Here is a 20,840-nt window from a genome sequence, read left to right as displayed (position 1 = left end):
CTCTGTTTTCTTGTGTCTGCAAACAATTTTCCATCCTTTCTTTCTTTAAGCATAGCCTGACAAAGTTTTTTTGGACCTTGCATCATATGCATAATGTCCTGCTTCGGGGGATGTAAACTCTTTATTTTGGTAACTTTTATTGCACTGAGGTTTTTTGAGAGTTTGGGAAGGGTTATAGCAATTGTGTGGGGAGTGAGAGAAAATTGGCCCAAAGCAAACCCATGACAGCATTTTATTACTGAGAGATAAGTAGCAGCAAATCAATTGGAAGTAAGCTTCTTTGTGTGCAGAGGAAACTCTGTCCTTGGATTTTCTTGCAGCATTTTTTCTCTTTGAGTTCCTGTAGGTATTTGCCATTTCTTTACAGGAAGCAGTTCAAGCACTTTTAGCCTTGAAATTCAATTTATATTCTTCCTTTCCTCTGCCCCATACATGCAACTTTCTCCTGTGGTTTGCCTTTCCTTGAGGACTCTCTCATTATCATGCTTTCCCTATTGTACCCCTCCTTCTTACAGAAGATCATGACTGCTGCCCCCCTTCTCTCCTTCCCCCTCCTTTGCATCATTGACTGCACATTGCACTTTCCTTCCAGGTTCTCGCAGCTCTTGTCAGATTTCCCCTTGCACCAGACTCCTTTCCCCAGTGATTTGTGGGCATGATCATCCAGTTGCTCATTGTATATGCTTATTCCTCTTTACTAAGGGCATCCCCGTGTGAGATGTCCTCTGAGTCAGCTCTTCCTGTTGTGATCCCAAAGGTGCCTTGGGGAGTTGACTTAAGTGCTTGCTCCCTGTTCTGCATGTGGCTTAGCAAGGAGTCACTCAGGTGTTTGTGGTGGTACCTGCTTGAAGTGGCAGACTTTGATTTACAGCTCCTTTTTTTTTTTTTTTTTTTGGATGGAGTCTCTATAGCCCTTTCAGCCTGGACCTGTTTCTGTGCTGGTTTGGTCCCTACTTTTCTAAGTAAAGCCTTAAGGCTGCTCTAAATTATGCTGGTGACAGGTACCTGAAGCTCACACCAGCAAACCTCAGCCTCTTCCCAGATTACGGAATAGTGGAAGAGCCTCAGAAGTGCCAGCACAGTGGGGAAGTGTTCATCTAGTTGCCTTTAAGGTGAAACTGGCTTTAGAGTAGCCAAGAGACCAATTCAGAGCTGCCCTAACAAGCAGGAGACTCCTAGCATTTTTACAGTCTTTCTACACAAATGTACAGGTGCAAAGCTACACAAACTCAGCTCTTTGATAGTCATCCCAGGTTTCTTTTTTGGCTATCTTTTCTTTCTACCATATTGCTGAAAGCACAAATGAAACAGCTGCAGTTTGGTGCCCTCCCACCAAAGGGTGGTGAGGTACTGAAACAGGTTGCCCAGAGAAGTTGTGGATGCCATAACTACTTTGGGTTCCCCCCAAAAAGAGAGCAGGAATTAATTTCTTTGTAAAAACTTCAGAGCTTAAGAAAACAGTTTTGCTATGAGCTGAGAACCACTCAGACTCAAGTTCACCTTGGTCCTTGAAGGCACCTGAGATGCCCAGACTGGGCTCTGAGTCCTCTTGGGCCTCAATGTAGTCACGTGGAGGAGGTTGGTCCCTCCTGAAGGTGATTTAATCATTCCTGTGATGAGCAGGGAGGGTTGGATCCTGGCTGTTACCCTTCCTTCTCCAAAGCCTGCAAGAGAAGTGTCCACCTTGCATCGTGTCATGGATATATTGTGACAGAAATAAGTCAGTGTCTTTTCCAGCTTAGTACTCTGCCTGAGCCAGCTGATGCCCATCCCTCACTGTCTGTCTGCTTCCAAAGAATTGTGACTTTTTTTCATGTAGTCAAGTATTTCTTAAAGAAGCAAACATCTGGCTGTGAAGGGATGGGGAAGCGCAAGCAGGTTTTTACTGCTGAACAGAGTGCCAAAGGAGGAAGACTAGTGTATTTGATTAGCTACCATATGACAAGGGCTTGTGGAGGCCATCTGTGTCAAGGACAGGTTTTGTTTTGCAGCAGTCCCTCCCTACCTCACACTGCAAAGTTTAGATGGCCCTCTGTGACATTTCCTTGTTTGCTTGTGCTGTGCCTCTCTTATCAAACCATGACAAAATGTCCCCAGTGCTGGTTTGGGGGGTTAGGAGACACTGCAGGGAAGCAATTGGGGAAGTAACAGACCAGTGCAGGAAGCTGGGGATCCAGCTGGAGGTCCCATAGTCCCTACCACTGAACCACAGGTGATGCCCCTGGCAGCCTCATAAAGGCTTGGACAATTCAGTGCACACTGGTTGTTTCAAAAGCACCGTGGTCTCCAAGCTAACAGAGATGTGTTGGAAATACAACAAGCTGGCATGTGCACCCAGAGCTGCAAACCTCTGTTTTCATTTGCAGAGGTTTTGGGATGCACAGAGGTGTTGTCTTTCATGCACATGCTCGCATTTCTCCAGCATGCTTCTGCATGCAGCACTCCCTTTCCTCTCCCTCCAGGCATGTCTGACCACAGATGCCTTCTGATTTGCCTTCAGTTTTTCATCTTTAATCCCTTTTTCACATACACATGCACACCCCATTAGCCCCCTCAGGTCAGGTCCAATTCTTCACATGCTTCATTCCCAGAAGGGCTTCTTGCTGTCCCCATTCCTCTGCAGTCAGTGGAACTGAGTGATGGACAAGTCTTGAGTTCATTTGAATGGAAAGAGGGGTTTCACCTAGTGCCCTCACCTTGGTTTTTTTTTTCTTTTTCTAAGAGCACTGAAACTTGTGCGAGTTGGTTTCTGACAACTTTCCTCTTATGTGTCTTGTCTGGTGTCTAATGATGAGTGAACTTGTTGACTGAGCCCTCTTTGGGAGCTCCTCAAGGGTCCCTTTCTTCTGACCAGCGAACAATTCGAAGTTTTTTGAATATTTTATCGCAAAGATTTCTGTTCTTACATAAAATTTGATCAAAATTGGACAAAATATTCAAAAAACATTGAAGAGAGTATCATGCAGATAGGCAAGGAGTTTACGTGTGCATTCACATATACACAAACCCAAAGTAACATTAGCCTTGTTTCCTTAGGAAACCAGTCTAAAAATATCCAGAATAAACATGCATTGTTTTGTTTTTTAATGCTGAGACTTTTACAACTCTTGAACCTTAAAATGATTCAATTTGATATGTGAACCTTGAGGACAAGTCCAGTTAGCTGTGTTTTGGAAGAGTTATTTTCCATTTCTTGCCATAACCTCTAATGTGAATTAGACCAGTGGCTGTTGGCTCCTTCATTTCAGGACATGAAGGGCTATTTCTACATCATTACTATATTTGGACTCTGAGCTGCAGGTGGTTGCTATCAGGAGAGGGATTCTCAAAGCATGGTGCATGCACAAGTAGTGAGACACTGCTTCCAAGTAGGATGGTCAGCAAACCTCTACTGGAGGACTCATTATCTTCTCATCAGTTTCTCATGGCTCTCTGTCTCACCTAGGTAGTAAGGCTTGTAGAGAGAGATGGTATCTTTTATTGACATCCATGTTACAACAACTTCACCACTATAAAACTGTGTGGTTCATTGAGGAAATACAGCACTTTGCAGCATCCTAGCTTCTTGTGAGCCACTCTCCATCTGCATATCTGAAAGATGACAATCAGCCCTGAGGGGATTTGCAGATAATTTTGCCTTGCCCAACACTCCTGCTCTCCAGAGGAATGTGGTGGCACAAACAACTGAGCTAGAGGTTACAGCCCCACTCTCCTTGCTGATGGCTGTCTGAGGAGGAGAGGGCTGAGCAATGGATGTTTGATGTGTCACCACCAATCATGCCTTTGCTTCACTGAGGGGCAATTTTGCTGGTTCCCTACCTGGTACTTCTGTGAAAAGGCACTTCTGCAACATGCTTGACAAGTGTTTCCCAGAAGGACATGTAGGAAATAGTTTTCTCATACCTCCGAGGTAGAGCCTACACTGTAATTTCTAAGTAGACTTTTTTCAGTATGTTGTCCTGCACTCGTGTTATGGTTTAGGTAAATCTCTTCATACCATCATGTGGTTTTGGAGAAGTGTGAAGGACACCCCCCCCCCCCTTCCTCCAGGGCAGGGAAGGAGGAGGGGTCCCACTGAGAAAAATACCACGAGAACTTAAGAGAATAAAACTGCTGGCAAGATGGCAAGACATAAACTTGCTCTTTTTGGCTCCTGGGATTGTAGCTGAGAGGGAATTCTTGGCCGGTGCGCCCCCCAGAGCCGCCCTGCACCCCAGATTTCACCGTTCCCATACTGGGTAGGAGCCCTCCTGTTTGTCACAAGCGCCAGCCAGGGAAACCCCCTTGGTGTGTGGTGAGCCCTGCCGCCCCGTGCAAACCTGCTCTTGCTGCTGGCTCCCACGTGGCAACTGCCCACACCTCCATGCCAGTTTTTCTCGCTGCTCACCGCCCCCACGCTGGGTCGAGGCTGAGCTTCCTGCTGCAGTTTCTGTATTGCCTAGGAGTGGTGGTGCCGCCACTTTCGCTGGCATCTCTGCCCGGAGTCACCGCTCCTGCGTGGCTACCAGGGCTGCCACCATTGCTGCCGCTCACACAGCCGCGATTCTGTCCCAGCTACATCACGATCACATGACCGCGTTGGGACTGCGTTGCCATCTTGGCGACACTGAGTTGAAAGAGTGGTTGTGAGTGATGTTTTTTTTTCCCTGTTACTGTTTGGTTGTTGTTCTGTTCTGTTTTGTTCTCCATTTTTAGTAAAACTGTTACTCATTTTCATACTCCACTTAAACACCTCATAATTTAAAAAAAAATAAATAGTAATTTAGGGGGAGGGGTTTCTATTCCATCAGAATGTGTCCCGCCTCCTGGGACACATGGTCAATAAACCAAGACAACTCCAGTATATGCTAAAATACTCTGCTGGCCTGAGTAGCTTCACCTAAATGAATGACAGGTTGGCAGGTACCTGTTGTATTCCCAGGTGATGTGATAAAATGTAAGACAAAGAAAAATAAACATGAGGCAGATATTTTTCCACTGAGGAGCAGCAGCACTAGTAGGTGCTTGATCATCCCTCATTTCTGCCTCCCACCAAAGTCTTTTCAGCTGCAGGGACAGCCCTTACATCAGTCTCCTGCATAATCTATAGTAGCAGGGAGCTTGAAGGCACTTGTTGCATCTTGCACTGGGAACTGATAATACTGGATTGACAATGTGATTTACTTCTTATACCCCATGTATGTGCAGGTTAGATGGGAATAATTAATTTGTCTTACCTGTTTTCTGATGCTGCGTTCACCAGCACTCAACTGAGTACTCTTCCCAAAGACATCCTCTTGTTTTCCATGGGATACTTTTCTTCAATGATTTCTGTAATCGTTGGGATGAATTCCCTCCTGCCTTTTCTCTCTCTTGTTTTAATTCCATTGCATTACTTGTAATTATATTCCTGATTTGAAGGAGGGTGGGGGTTAGGGAAGTCTGTTTCCTTCTGTGACTCACACACAGCAAGTGGAAGAGGAACCAGGAAGAGCATGATGGGGAGTGATCGATCTGTCCTTAAGCCATCAATTCAGCATGGGTAGGAGCTGCTATTAGTCACTCGGTGACAGCAACTGCCAATGTGCTTCATGGGAATTTGTAAAGCACAGGGCAGCTCTGTGGAAGGACAGCACATCCTTTGCTACTCCCTGTGCTTTGCTTGGCAGCTGTGGTGAGTAACCATGTTTCATCCTTGGAAGCAACTTGGGTATTTGGAATGTGGAGCCCTTGAGTCTGCTTGGGGCACCCTTGAAGAGTGGTAATTTGGCTGTTGATGTCATCTAGAGGGAAGAGGATGTTCTAAAGGAAACAGAGGGCAGCTTATGATAGACAGCCAGATCCTTAACCTGAGACATTTGAGTGTGATAGAAGGGCTGACAGTGACTTACCCTGGGCTTTCTGCATCTGCTGGAGTTCATATTACTGATGTGCACATAAGACTTTGGTAAAGTAGGACAGTTACTAATTACTGTCTAAATAAGCCTTTTACTATGACATTGTGATTTTGGCCACTGAACTTCACTTCTACCTCCTAAGATGTTGGCATGAGGTATTGTCCCAAGGTGCTGAAAAGGTGGGATGGAAATATAGAGAAACCCTGTCTTTTGTCAGTTTATCTGGCCTGATTTAATCTAATAAAACTTAGCATGAGCCTGTGGGGTACAGTAGCTGCATACTGGAGATATAAGTTGACTCTGTCCATCTTGGTCACGTGGTTTAATAGGCCTATGTGAAATGCCTGGGTCAGAGACCAGCCACCATACCCATCTTTGTTTTTCTTTTTGTTCCCTCCGCAGTATGGAAAGAACCATCTGCTGGGTTGGCTTTCAGAAGAATTTTGAAAACTACCAATTTCCCTTTGTTGTGAGAGGAGAGGGGGAAGCACACAGGCCAGAAGGGGGAAGGAGAGCCTGACCTAAAACCAAGCCAGTATTTGCAGGGATTTTAGAAGAACTCATATTGTGTTTCCTACTCCCCAAGGAAGGGTTGTCCTCTTCTTTTATCTTTGATTCAATTCCCTGCCACTTTGCAAGCAAGTCAGAAGCTGCAGCTGCTGTCAGCTGGGAAGGGAGTCCCCTTATTTAAAACCCATATGTTAATCCTTGGTTAGAAAAAGTCAAAATGCTTTATGCTCTCCTTATAGTCCCCTTTATGCTCTCCTTATAGTCCCCTTTGGCAGCCCCTGGTGGTCTAGTGGTAAAGGCGCCGCGCTATCACCGCGGAGACCCGGGTTCGATTCCCGGTCAGGGCCACTCCCGGGCAGGTGGGGCTCGTTAGCCCTTAAAGGCAACCCACCTACGTCCTAAGGACCTCGCTGCCACCGTCCAAGCTCGCTTGGCCCCGGCAGATGAACCTTAGGATTAAAGGGTGGGCTCAGTTCCACGCACACTGTGTCTCACCTAAAAAAATCCAATGTGCAGGCTGGAAGGTGTAAAGACCTTCCCCGGATCTTCGCTTGCGAAGACTGGCCATTATAGTCCCCTTTGCTCACCCACATCTTCCCTGCCTGACCACAGTCTTACCATTTGTGTGAAAACACATATAGAGGTTGACCCCAAACAGACTTGACAAGGAACACAGGTAGGATAAAGATCCATAAATAAATAAACCCAAAGACTGGACAGAGCAACCAAATCTATTTTTTGAGAGTGGCATAGGAGTCAGAAAGTACATCGTGTTATGAGGTCTGGGGAAAAATTGTGGGAGACTTTGTGAGTGAGGGGAATGTTTTTGTTGTGACTGCTGGACACAGATGGGTAGAAATGTTTGTTCATGAGGGCTGTGCTTTGTTCCCGAGGAAAAGCTGTCAGCCCAGTGGGACATGAATTTAAACAGCAAGGTAAGGAGAAAGGAGGATTTGGGCTCTGCTAGATGGAGATGGCCACTGCTGGTGATGGTCTGATGGGTAAATAAGAGGCCTGAGGGATTCAGAAAGTTTATCATCAGGTGTGATGCCACATCGTTGAAGGACGAATGCAAAGGGTGGCCTGGGGTTGAAAGGGAAAAGAAGAAAAGAGTTTTGATTTTGACCATGACTTTTTCCCAAAAATACCCTCCTATCTTTCCTGGTGGAACAAGAAAATGAATCACCACAGAGATAGGGAGAAAGGAGTTAGATGATGGATGGTACAGAAAAATGAAGGCAGTGCCCTGTAACTGTCATGTTTAAATACAACCAAAGAGCACAGGTTTTCATCACTTTTCTAAGGTTTGCAAGTAGAAAATTGAGCAGACAAAGGTGTCTCACTGTTGTAGTTTAAGACCAACTAGAAATCAAGCTCCAAGCAGCCACTTCCCTTCCCCCTACCCCCTCTGACGAGAAAGGGACAAAAAGGCAGAGATTATTGGTTGAGATAACAATTTACTGGAAAAGCAGTAATGAGATAAAGAAAACAAACAGTAACAGCAACAGCAACAATACTAATAACAACAGGGTATAAAAGAGGATGATTACAAGCAAAAAATGCTTATGGAAGTCCAACCAATCTGTTGTTACCATGTCCAGCGACACACGGCTTTCCAAGACAAAGGAGAAAAATGGAGGACATTACTGCAGCCTGGCCAGTGGTTACATGGCTTTTTCCGAGACAAAGGGGAAAATGGAAGATACCACCACAGCTGGTGCCTCCTTTCCCTTGAGCCCGACACAACGAAAAACAATGACAGACAAACCCCCCCAAGTTGGACCATCCGCGCCATGCTAATCCCTCCACTCCGCCTCAGTGACACTGACTGTACCTGGAGCACACCAACTGCACCATTCTGTTTGCTGCTTTGCTCCCCCAGGAGCCTCTGTGCTGCCAATTCTCTTTTTTCCACCAGGCCAGCCACCCTCACAGAGCATTTACGACCATCCATGAGTCAGTGTAGAGGTAGAGCAATGGCCATTTCTTTTGTTCAGCGATATCTAAAGCCAACTGGATGGCTTTCAGCTCTGCAACCTGACTTGATCCACCTTGTCTCTCAGTAGCTTCTGTGACTTGCCATGTAGAACTCCATACAGCAGCTTTCTATTTTTGATTTATCCCTACTATACAGCAGGAACTTCCAGTAAAGAGAACATGTCGCTTTTAATTTTCTGATAGCTGATTACATGGTGGGGCCTCCTCAGCACATGTCCCCTTCTCCTCCTCCTCTTCTGATGATAATCCGAAATTTTTGCCTTAGGGCCAGTGCATGATGACTTCCAAGATCCCTGGGCAACTGGGGTTTCATATTCAAGGTCGTTGTGTGATCAGTGTGACCCACTTCTTCCATGTAGCATCAGTGGTATGATGTGTGGAAGGGACTTTCCCTTTGAACATCCAGCCCAGCACTGGCAGTCAGGGAGCCAGGAGGAGCTGTGCTTCCGTGTCAATCACTTCTGAAGCAGCTCAAACCCCTTCATAAGATGCCAGTATCTCTTTTTCATCTGGGGTGTAACAGGCCTTGGATCCTTTATATTTCTGACTCCAGAACCCCAGGGATCATCCTCGAGTCTCCCTGGGTACATTTCGCAAGAGACTCCAGGAAGGACCATTCTCCCTGGCTGCAGCTTAGAGCACACTTTCACATCTTGTCCTGTCCTGATTGGCCCAAGGACTTCTGTATGAACAATCTCCTGTTTAATTTGTTCAAAAGGTTATTTGTGGGGGAGCCCAGCTGGTTCTGGGCTCTCTGTAAACTGAGATACTGAAGATGGAACTTCTTACACCTGGCAGAGGGTTAACCATGGACAGTAGGACTGTGACACAGAGTGGGTTTCCTGTTAGGAATGTTAACCTATTGTGTTAAGACATGTGGCTGTGTGTCCAATCATGAGTTGTTATGTTAGTGATAAACCAATGCTGTCTATACATGTGTCACCCAGAACTCTATAAGAGTAGCTGTACTGTTGCAAGAAAGCAAGCTGGTATCCTGAAACTGTGTCGCTATCCCGCCTCGACCGCAACAGTTATTGTTGTTCAGGACCCCACTTGAAATCATTCTTCCGTGTCACATGATAGAGAGGGCTTACACTCTGACTGTAATCTGGAATATGCATCCTCCAAAAACCCACAGCACCTAGGAACCCCCATGTTTCCTTCTTGCTGGTTGGTGGGGACTGTTGACGGGGAGGCTCTGAGACATACATACACGACCTATGAGATCTAAAATATGTCCGATTTATTAAGATAGCTCAGGGTTTTTATAGCATCTGTATACAAGGTCTCGTGACAAGAAGCACATAATTGGTTACAGGTCACTGGCCAGATGTAAACATGCATTACAAATACCTTTATAATTGGTTATTAACAGGTAACAAGGCCATTATTTACTTTATGGAACTCCACCTTCTTCTTGGCACCGATTTCCTTTTGTTCTTGAAAAGACACCCGCGGCCATCTTGACACCTATAACTTATAGTGCTTATAAAACTATATGAAAGTTTATAAAAGTCTATAAAAGTACCTCACACAATATAAATTGCTCACACATTCATCATATTTCTCCCACAGGGGACATAGCTGCTATTTTATTCACCATGTCCATTGGAATCTGATGGCACCCATCTTGCCATTTCCTGGGCAGGTCCCTTGACCTTACTTTGTTTTATGGCAAAACTGGCCTTCAGGAGGATCTGGATTATCTTCTCCCCTTTCTGAAAAACTTCCTCTGCTGTGTTGCCCCACACAATGATGTCATCAATGTATTGCAAGTGTTCTGGAGCCTCACCCTTTTCCAGTGCAGTCTGGATCAGTCCATGGCAAATGGTGTTGCTGTGTTTCCACCCCTGGGGCAGTCAGTTCCAGGTGTACTGGATGCCCCTCCAGGTAAAAGCAAACTGGCCTGCACTCTGCTGTTAAAGGAATAAAGAATAATGCATTAGCAATGTTGATGGTGGCACCACTTCACTGCCTTGGACTCCAGTTCATACTGAAGTTCCAAGCATGTCCAGTACAGCAGCACTCAGTGGTGGTGTGACTTCATTCAGACCACAATAGTCTACTGGCAGTCTCCACTCTCCATTGGACTTAGACAGTGGCCTTATAGGAGTATTAAAGGGTGAGCGAGTCTTTCTGACCGCTCCCAGGCTGTTTAGCTCACCAATCATCTCATGGATGGAGGTCACAGAGTCCTGGTTGGTGCCATATTGTCGACAGTGCAGTGTTGTAGCGATCAGTTGTTCTTCAACCCTCAGCAGTCCCATAGCAGAAGGGTCCTCTGAGAGATCAGGCAAGGTATTCAGCTGTCTAATTTCCTGTCTCCACAGTAGCCATTCCAAAAGCCCAACGGTGCCCTTTTGGTCCTTGAAATACCCTCTCTTTCGAGCAGGGGCATGCTCGCTCCCAATAGCAGAGACTCTAGTCTGTACTGGTGGGGCTTGGGACATTTCCTCTTTAAATTGTTGAAGGTCCCTTCCTCCTTTTGTGAGGTCCCTGCTTCCTCTCCATCACTCACTAAATGATCTGATTTGGTCTTGGATTTCTCCTTTATAGGGGTGACTGCTACTGGCACAGGTTGTTCCTCTGGTTCAGCTGCAGTCTGAATGGCCATGGTGCCTGTTGGTCTGCTTTTCTCCTCCTCCTCCTGAGGGTGCTGTCTAGTAATGAGCAGTGTCCAATAAATAGTAGCCAGGGCCCAGCATGTTGAATAACCTCATGCCTCTCTGGAACTGCCACAGCATTTTTCTTTCAAATATTCTGCCACCTTTTCAGCATCCTGTAGTTCAGGGTTCAACTTGCAAACCACTGGAGCAGAATAATCCTTCAAAAACTGGCCCATTTTCTCCAACCTTCCATGCCATTTATGACTATCCACCCTTGGGGCAGATCTCTGGACAACCTCCCTAAAGATCTCTGTTCTGACTCTAAACTGAGGAGACATAGCAGGCATATCAACAAAAGCATTCTTTCTTTAACATCCAGAGGGAATTCAAAATTCTAAAAAGTTGTTGTAACAGGCCTGAAGGAAGAAAAGGGGGTGAAAGGCTGGGGAAAATCATCCCCCACTGTTCCCTCCACAGGCTGTGTACGATTATTAATGAATTCCCAGAGGTAGCAACCAAGGCCAGGGCAAGAGAGAAACACTGAATACACATCCCAAATGACCCTCATTGCCTTTGATGTTATCATGCCATTAATTGATATCACACAGTACATCAACAAAGCAATCCTGATCTCTCTCCCTGCTATGAAAAAGAGTATCATGGTAGACACATAATCCATATACAGAAGTATATACAAGGTTAGGGACCACAACCACAGGAACAGACCAAGCAACATTATAACCAGGGAGCTCAATACCTAATACACAAATGCTTAAATCAAAATTGTTTCCAACCCTCTCTCAGCAGATGTGTTATTAGCTCAATGCTCTCATGCCGCATGTTGGGTACCAATTAGATGTTGTGTTTTAAGACCAGATGGAAATCAAGCTCCAAGCAACTGCTTCCTTTCCCCCTACCCCTTCCGGTGAGAAAGGGACAAAAAGGTAGAGATTATGGGTTGAGAAAACAATTTACTGGTATGATGGTTTGGACCTGGCTCCCTGCCAAATGCCCAAACCCACAGTAGCAGCCCCCCTTCCCCCTCCCTTCTTCCCCCAAGGGCAAAGGAAAAAAAACTATGCAAATTGAAGAACCCAAAATCAAACTAGTTATATAAAAAACATATATTTTATGTATATTACAGTTATATACAGTTAAGATGTTATGTATACAACAAAAGGGAATCCAAACATCCCCTGAAGGGATAGGGAAAAGGGGAAAAAAGGGACAAAAGGGGACAAAAAGGGACACTGAACAGGTATACGTAATCAAACTCAAGAACTATACTAATAACTAACAAAACAGATCTCACCACATCCCTTAGAAAAAAGCAGGATTGGCAGACATGGCCAGTACTCTCTGAGCCTCCACGTGTCAAGCCAGCGGTCGCTGCAGGCCTCAGCCTTAGATAAGCGAGACCAACGCAAGGACCCACTGTTCCTGAACCTCGCCGGAAGAGAAGAGAGACAAGGTCTCTCCTCCCTTCTTATTTATACCCCAATTTACGTAAAAATCGTATGGAATACTGGGAACACTGCCCCTTCCTTGGTTACAAACTGGTCACCAAGGAAGACCTAGATTAAAACTACCACAACTGGAAAAACAGTAATGAGAGAAGGAAAACAAACAGTAACAGCAACAGCAACAATACTAATAACAACAGTGTATAAAAGAGGGTGATTACATGCAAAAAATGCTTAGAGAAGTCTGATTGACCCATTGTTACTGTGGTCAGTGACATGTTACTTCCCAAGACAAAGGAGAAAAATGGTGGACGTTACCACAGCCCTGGCGGCCACACGGCTTTTCCTGAGACAAAGGGGAAAATGGCAGACACCACCTCAGCTAGTGCCTCCTTTCTCCTGAGCCCAGGAGAATGAAAAAGTGTCAGACAAACCCCCCAAGCTGAACCATCTGCACTGCACTGACCATTCCACTCTGTTTGCCACTTCGCTCCCCCTGAAAAAACCCCAACAAAATGGCCCTACTTATGCTGCACATTCACCTTTTCTTCCCCCTGAAGCCATGTCCTCCAGTAACGATGTTGGTGTTATAGAATAACAACCTAGACATACCCACACAGCAACTGTGAGAGAATTAACTCTGTCCTAGCCAAAACTAGAACACTCTCCCAGGGCCACTGGTGTTATAGTCAAATGACCAGATATAAATTTTTTCTTTTAAATATATTGTAGAAATTTATTGAAGGCAAATAAGCAAAACAGCGCGCTGGAAGACCCGGGGAAACTCCTGTTCCACCAACGGTCTTCCCGCCAAAAACGTGCCATGATCTTTTATATGTGCCGCTATTCCCTCCCCTTTAGGCGGCGCCTGGATGCCGGGTGGCAGGTCCCAGATGGAGGTGGTCCTCAGATGGCAGCGGCTGCTCTCGGAACGGGGCGAGTGGCTCCTCCCTCGGGCCGGCTCCTCCCTCGGGCAGCTTGCTGCCACGGCTGTTCCGCCGCTCCTCGCTCGGCTGCAACAGGCTGTGCCGCTCGGCTATGCCCCTTTATCCATATCTTTATAGGCTCATTTAAAGCTTACATTCAGAACTTGTTTAACATAGTAAGATATAGCTTTCCATAGTAACATAACATTGTGGTTTGACATTTGTAATTCAAACTAACCACTAACACTAACATTGCAAAGATAATTTGATTAGCAAATTATTTATCTTTGCCTTTATTAACTATTTCAATTCCCCCCTTCTTTTATTTATCAGTAATTTGCTTATCAAATTTTATTATAACTTTTCAGACTACCTATAAGATAATTCTTATCATTGTAACTGAAAAACTAGGGGGGGGTCCTGCTGATATAGAACTTTAATACCTGGAACTTTATTTGCTTTGTAAACTGTAATCTAATTTTCAGTCTTATTGCGGTGGTATAGGCTAGTGGCAAGTTTGTTTTCGCAGAGTTAGTTGTCTCCACAATTGTACCTCTCTGCCTCCTTCGTCTACTCCTTTGCAGGGAGCAACGAGGTATTAGCTCTTCTCGGCAGCAGTGGTATTCTTCAGGAGTTCTGCTTTTATGCTCACTTAGCCTTCTCACTGTGGTTTTAGAATCATGTTATTTATTTAGAATCTCATTTCAGGTTTTACTTTATCAATTAATTATTTTGGGGTTCGCTCCCAAGCAATTTTGGTAGCATGTTGTTTTATAATGTTATGTCAGTTTTCCTTGTATATTTCCTAGGTTTCAGGTATTAATAATTCTCATTTGCAGAGTAATTTATAAATTTTCACACTAGTTCTTCTTACAACTAAGTGATGATTTCTACAGTCCATACAATGAGTATGACGTAAAGTTGAAGTACAATACCATTTCTTATCATACTGTATGCATTTACAAGTCACTCACTCCACATGCCCGAAGTGAGATACTTTATGTAAGGTATACCCTGAAGTTTCCTCCAAGGTTCAGGTATTTCAGTTGTTAATTTACATATTTCAGCTTCTCTCGTCTGATAGGGTATCCGTTCATTATTACACCATGATGCCATATTTACCCTTTAAAGAGTGTCCCCAGGGGTAGTTGGAACCACTGGTATAAGTCAGTTTTTATTTTCTCCTCGTAAGGGTTCATTTACCAGTCCTGTTCTTCTGATTTTCATTTGAAGATCTCCTGGTTTGGATGTTATAATCCACTTTGGGGAAGATAATTCTACCGGTCCTTTAACTCTCGATGCATGAGTCCAGCCTTTTTCAGTAGTACGAATTGCTGTATCTGTGGTAAGAAGAACAATAAAGGGCCCTTCCCAACAAGGGGTTAATGAGGATTCTTTCCAGGTCTTTATTAATACCTGATCTCCAGGTTGAATTCTATGTATTGCTATATCTAAAGGGGGTCTCTGAGCTACTAATCCTTTTAACTCCTGTCTTCTCTTCATTAATTCAATTATATATTCTCTTAGAAAAGTATCCTCTATTTTTGGATGTTCTAGAGGGCTACCAAAATCATATGGCATCCCATATATCATTTCGAATGGTGAAATTCCTGTATCAGTACGCGGTTGGGTCCGAATATGCAATAGAGCTAATGGTAAACATTTTACCCAACTCATTTTAGTTTCCATCATCAATTTAGTTAAGTGTTTTTTAGTTCTCCATTCATCCTTTCAACTTTACCAGAACTTTGCGGATGCCAAGGTGTATGATATTCCCACTTAGTTCCAAAAAGCTCCATTGTTTCTTTAATTATTCTTGAGGTAAAATGTGGTCCCCTATCTGAATCTATGATAGTTACAATACCGTATCTCGGAATTATTTCTTCTAATAAGATCTTGATTACTGTTTTGGCCGTACATCGTGTTACAGGAAAAGCTTCTACAAAATGAGTCTTTTATTTACTTCTCTCAAATTTTGTACTAATCGATAAGTTCCATCAGGTTTTCTTACTGGTAAAATAGGGGTATTATGTGGTGACATACAAGGCTCCAATAGTCCCTGTGTGATAAGTCTTTCTATAAAAGGTTTTAATCCCATCTTTCCTTCATAGGAAATAGGATATTGTTTTGCTCTTATTGGTTCCTCAGGATTTTGAATATCAACTTCAAATGGTTTTATATTTAGTTTTCCCACAGAGTCTGGAGTATACCAGACTTCAGGGTTTATCTTTTCCATATCTTCAACTGTAAGGGTATATAACTTAATTTGTAACCCATGTTCTTTTGTTTCCAAGCCTATTCCTAATTCAATCATTAAATTTTTCCAATAAATTATATTCTGCTTCAGGGACTAACAAGAATGATCCTACAGTATACTTCTTAGGAGTCTCTATTTTTACATTTTCAATAAGGGGTACCTTAAATGATTCTCCTTTTGCCCCTGTAACTTGTACTGAATCTAGGATTCTACACAGCCCCAAGGTACCTTCTGAACAGTCAATCTCTCTGCTCCAGAGTCTACTAAGAATTCAATCGCTTGTTGCTGGGGACCTAATTTTAGTTTTATCAAGGGTTCTGTATTTGTCCTGGTCCCCAGCAAATAGAGTCCCTGATACCCCTAATCCTCTTGAAATACTTGCTCATCCAGTATACGCTTCCTGCAATGTCTTTTTATATGTCCTTTCTTGTGGCAGTAATAGCATTCTGCTTCTGTCTGACCTGTCTGTTTTTGATTATTTGGGATTGTTTGTCAGACTCACGAGGGGTCCCACGTCTCTGTTTGTAATCCTCTTTTCGTCCCTCCCTCACTGTTGTCATAAAAATCTTTGCTTGTTTCCTCTGACTTTCCTCATCCCTTCGTACATATACCTTTTGAGTCTCTCAATAATTCATCTAACCCTCGCTCTTGCCAATCCTCAATTTTTTCCAACTTCTTTCTAATATTTTCCCATGATTTTGTTACAAACTGTGTTTTGAGTAAAGCTTGTCCTATTGGAGTATCGGGGTCTAGACCGGAATAGAGCTGTAAGCTCTTTCTTAACTTTTCCAACCAATTGGTAGGGGTCTCATCCTTTTTTTTTTTTGTTGTTCTCTAAATGCCTTATTAATATTTTGACTCCTAGGAACTGTAATAAGCTATATTTTAGAGGGGATTCTTTTTTGTTAAACTTAGTAAAACTTCAGGACATTGATATGTGATTTCCCTGTGTATTTCCTACATATCTGTTAACTACCTCTAACAAGCTGGCGTTTGTTCTCGAGGCTGATAAGAAAGGGGGGAGGGAAGTCTGGCACTGTAATCAAACTGCACCAGCTGGGGATACTGAGGAGCTTCCTCTAAGCAAGAAGTCAAAGTGATTTATATAGACGATAAGACTGGAAGGGGAGGAAAAATACCTACTAAAGGCGCATGCTCCAAGCCGGGTTCATCTTGCGGACATCGAGGAAGACTAAAAATCTTCATCACAGAGACCCCGGCCCACAAAGAAACCCCCAGACCACGGACGCCGGTAACACAGCCCAGGAACATGCATGGGGAAAACTTTGCAACTGAGCATGTGCAAAAAGCACATGCCCCGGACTATGTATGGATAAGAACCTATGTACTGAGCATGTCTGGATGGCCAACCGGGGGGTTCAAAAGGGGAAGTTTGAGAGCCTGAGGGGGGGCGGCGGCGGCGAGCTGTGAGAGAACTTTCTTTTGTTCTAAACAGCCCCCCCCCTCCCGGCGCGCCGATTGTTTATCTACCGCTTACTATGATTGCTCGTAAATCAGACATATGATTCCTATGGGCTGGGTCCTGGTTATCCCAGTTGGGCCTCTGAAGGGGCCACTTTATGTCTGCAGCTGGTCCTTGTTGATACCTTTGGTTCCAGTTTCTCATCCCTGCCCTTCTGATCATTTCCCGCTCCTCAGCTGCAAATAATATTCCTAATATTGCTTGTATTTCATCCCATGTGTATATATTAGGACCCAAAAATTGATTAAACTTCTCAGCTACACCTAGGGGTCTTCTAATAAGTTCCCCATTTCCTTTTTAAATTCTCTTACATCCCCTGAATTTAAGGGGACCGACACGAATCCTATCCCTTGTTAGCAATTTCCCTTAAAGGGTATAGCCGCATTTGCTCAGTAACCGGGAGTGTGGATGGAGAAGAGAGTTCTGGTACCGCGGCAGGGGAAGGGAAGCCATCTAACCGCGGAGCAGAAGGCACGGCTGATAGTTCCCGCGCGGTGACAGGGGCGGGACAAAACGGCAAGTTCCCCGCCTCAGCAGAGGGGGCGGGGTAATGGCCATGTTCCCGCGCGGCGGCAGAGACGGGACAAGACAGCAAGTTCCCAAACAGGGTTCTAGTGTCTGACCTAATCCATATGCTAGCGTATTCGCTCTCTTCTGCACAGAAGGGTTCCTTACTATTAACATAAATGTTCAGAGCCTGACACATCCAATCCTCAAATGCGCCATAGACTGGCCAATATAAATAGTCTCGCCTTATCTGCTTTCCCCCCCAGACTTCCATACAATAATGTACCATTTTTTCCCTTGACTTCCCTCCTCCAGAGGGGTAATCATTCCAGTATCTTATCATTATTCCCAAGGGACTATTCAGGGGTATTTCAGGCAATTCCACCTCAGAATTACCCATGGGAGCAAAAATTCTACTTATTATTTGTCCCATCTTCCGGAGTGCCTACACACACACACACACACACACACTTCACTCGCTTTCCCTCTTTCACAGCCCGGACTCTCCTGGATACGGGAAACCCACTACCAGAGGGTCCGCACTCGCTTTGTCCCGACGGACGTCTCAGTTATTCGCACTCCGGGACCCCCTCCCAAACCGAAAGGGGGATCCGCAAAATACTTACCTCTCCCTGGGTAAGTCTTCGTTCAGCTCCTAGCCAAACGGTCCCTTCCCCAACCGGACGGCACCCACTATTATACTTACTACTCCTGAGTAAGCCTTCGCTTGACTTAAGTCGAGCGGCCCCACCCGACTGCAAGTCGGGCGGGTTCCTTAATCACTCGCTCTCTCCCTGAGCAAGTCTTCGTCCGGAGTTCGTGCACGAAAATTATGGGGAACTGCAGTAGTTTATTTGCTTAATTGCCTTCAAAATTTCGGTCGAATATTTGGAATCTGTGTTGCGGGAGTCTCCCCTGAGCCGTCCAACAGGGACGGGGGCGCCCTCTCAGAGAGAGAGAATCCCACCACACAGGGATCCAAATCCGAGGCACAGCACCAAATTGTTATAGTCAAATGACCAGATATAAATTTTTTCTTTTAAATATATTGTAGAAATTTATTGAAGGCAAATAAGCAAAACAGCGCGCTGGAAGACCCGGGGAAACTCCTGTTCCACCAACGGTCTTCCCGCCAAAAACGTGCCATGATCTTTTATATGTGCCGCTATTCCCTCCCCTTTAGGCGGCGCCTGGATGCCGGGTGGCAGGTCCCAGATGGAGGTGGTCCTCAGATGGCAGCGGCTGCTCTCGGAGCGGGCGAGTGGCTCCTCCCTCGGGCCGGCTCCTCCCTCGGGCAGCTTGCTGCCACGGCTGCTCCGCCGCTCCTCGCTCGGCTGCAACAGGCTGTGCCGCTCGGCTATGCCCCTTTATCCATATCTTTATAGGCTCATTTAAAGCTTACAGTCAGAACTTGTTTAACATAGTAAGATATAGCTTTCCATATAACATAACATTGTGGTTTGACATTTGTAATTCAAACTAACCACTAACACTAACATTGCAAAGATAATTTGATTAGCAAATTATTTATCTTTGCCTTTATTAACTATTTCACTGGGGAAGGTATCCCACCTTCTGTTGCTTCAATTGCAGTAAGGATCTCTGTGCACACCCCCATGGCTTGGTGGATCCATCAGGCTCCCACCACCACCAAGCTCTCCCCATCAATAGGCTGTAAGAAACCACTGGTGTCCCTGCAGCTTGTTATGCTTTAACTCCAGCCAATAACCAAGCCCCATGCAGCCGCTCACTGATTTCCCTACCAGCAGAATCAGGGGGAGAATCAGAAGAGTAAAAACTAGAAAAGTCATGGATTGAGATAGACAGTTTAATAGGGAAAGCAAAAGCAAAGCAAGGGATTCTTTCACTACTTCTTATGGGTAGGCAGGTGTTCAGCCATCTCCATGAGAGCAGGGCCCCATCACGTGTAACAGTTACTTGGGAAGACAAATGCCATCACTTCGAACATTCCCCCCTTCTTGCCCTCCTTTATATGCTGAGCACGATGTCATATGGTATGGAATATCCCTTTGGTCAGTTTGGGTCACCCATCCTGGTTGTGTCTCCTCCCAACCTCCCATGCATCCCCATCCCCCTTTGCCAGCATGGCAGTATGAAAAGTAGAAAAGGCCTTGTCTCTGTGTAAGCCCTTCTCAGCATTAACAAAAACATCTCTATATTATCAACCTTGTGTTCAGCACAAATCCAAAACAGAGCCACACACCAGTCACTGGGAAGAAAATTAACTCTACCCCATCCAAAACCAGCACAGGGTCTTCCCTGCCACCCTTTCCCAGATACGGTGGTGGTGGCAGACCAGCAATGCCCACCCCCATGGCATGGGGTGGGTGGGCTGGCAGGTGGCCCAAAACTCTCACATCTGGGCTCCTTCCCAGCAGATTACCCATCTCTGCTTCACAGTTTTGGTGGTGGGAAGGAACTAGCAGTCACTGTCTGTCTTCTACCTCGCCTCAGCCCCTTCCCCCCTCGTTTATAAAGAGGAGGAGTGATAGGGTTTTGGCCGAGGGACGCTCTCCGCCGTCCGTCTCTCAGGGACGGGGCCGGATGACGCAAGCCCCCATGCCGAGCCTCATAGAGAGCACACAGCACATAGAGAGTCGGGTAACAAAAAGGGTTTTTCCAACCTTCCTGCGGCTTATAAGGCTGTTTGAGGGGAAGGGAGGGGCTTGGCCGCTCGGCTAGCCAACGGGAGGAGACGGGAGATCAACACCCAACAGGAACCCAGAGACTGGGGAGAGACAGGTGAGACAACCAATGGGGTTAGGACAGGGGCGGGAGCTGGCTCAGTGGGCAGAACAATATGGAGCTGCCCAGGGAAGCCACGGGGATATCGAGTGAGGGGGGTTTAAACAGTAAAGGGGGATTCCGTACAATAAATTCGTGATTCTTGAGCTAAAACTGTAAATTTTTTCTGTGTTCCTTGACTTCGGGGAGCTGTAGCTTTGGTGATTTTTCCTCTAAAGATGTTCCTTCCAAGATTTGTAATCCGTGCTGTCTCCCACAGAGGAGGAGGAGCAGTCCCAGCATTGGCAGGGGGTGGCAGTGGGGAGAGAGGGAGGGAAAACTCTTTTGTTTGTTCAACTAATTTATGCCTCAGATGTTTAAAAAAAAGAAAGAAAAAATAAAAAAAAAAAACTTGATCAGCACTTGTAAAGGTGTGCTTCTGGCACATAAAAATATACCAATAGCAGAG

General features: G+C 45.2%; 1 protein-coding gene across 1 annotated transcript in view; it reads left to right on the top strand.

Annotated features, from left to right (window-relative positions):
* The window catches only part of LOC126646730 (SET-binding protein-like), a 31,701-nt gene extending 11,288 nt beyond the window's left edge, over positions 1-20,413 (top strand). The window contains exons 3-4 of the mRNA XM_050328238.1: positions 18,123-18,262; positions 18,810-20,413. Coding sequence (XP_050184195.1) covers positions 18,123-18,262; positions 18,810-19,011 — 342 coding nt within the window. The 3' untranslated portion in view covers positions 19,012-20,413. The remainder of the gene's footprint in view (positions 1-18,122; positions 18,263-18,809) is intronic.
* Positions 20,414-20,840: the final 427 nt, after the last annotated feature.

This window comes from Myiozetetes cayanensis, unplaced genomic scaffold, assembly GCF_022539395.1.
Source record: "Myiozetetes cayanensis isolate MyiCay16 unplaced genomic scaffold, myiCay2020 scf381, whole genome shotgun sequence".
NCBI lineage: Eukaryota > Metazoa > Chordata > Aves > Passeriformes > Tyrannidae > Myiozetetes > Myiozetetes cayanensis.
The sequence above is the reverse complement of the archived record's forward strand: the minus strand, read 5'-3'. Positions and strand labels throughout refer to the sequence as shown.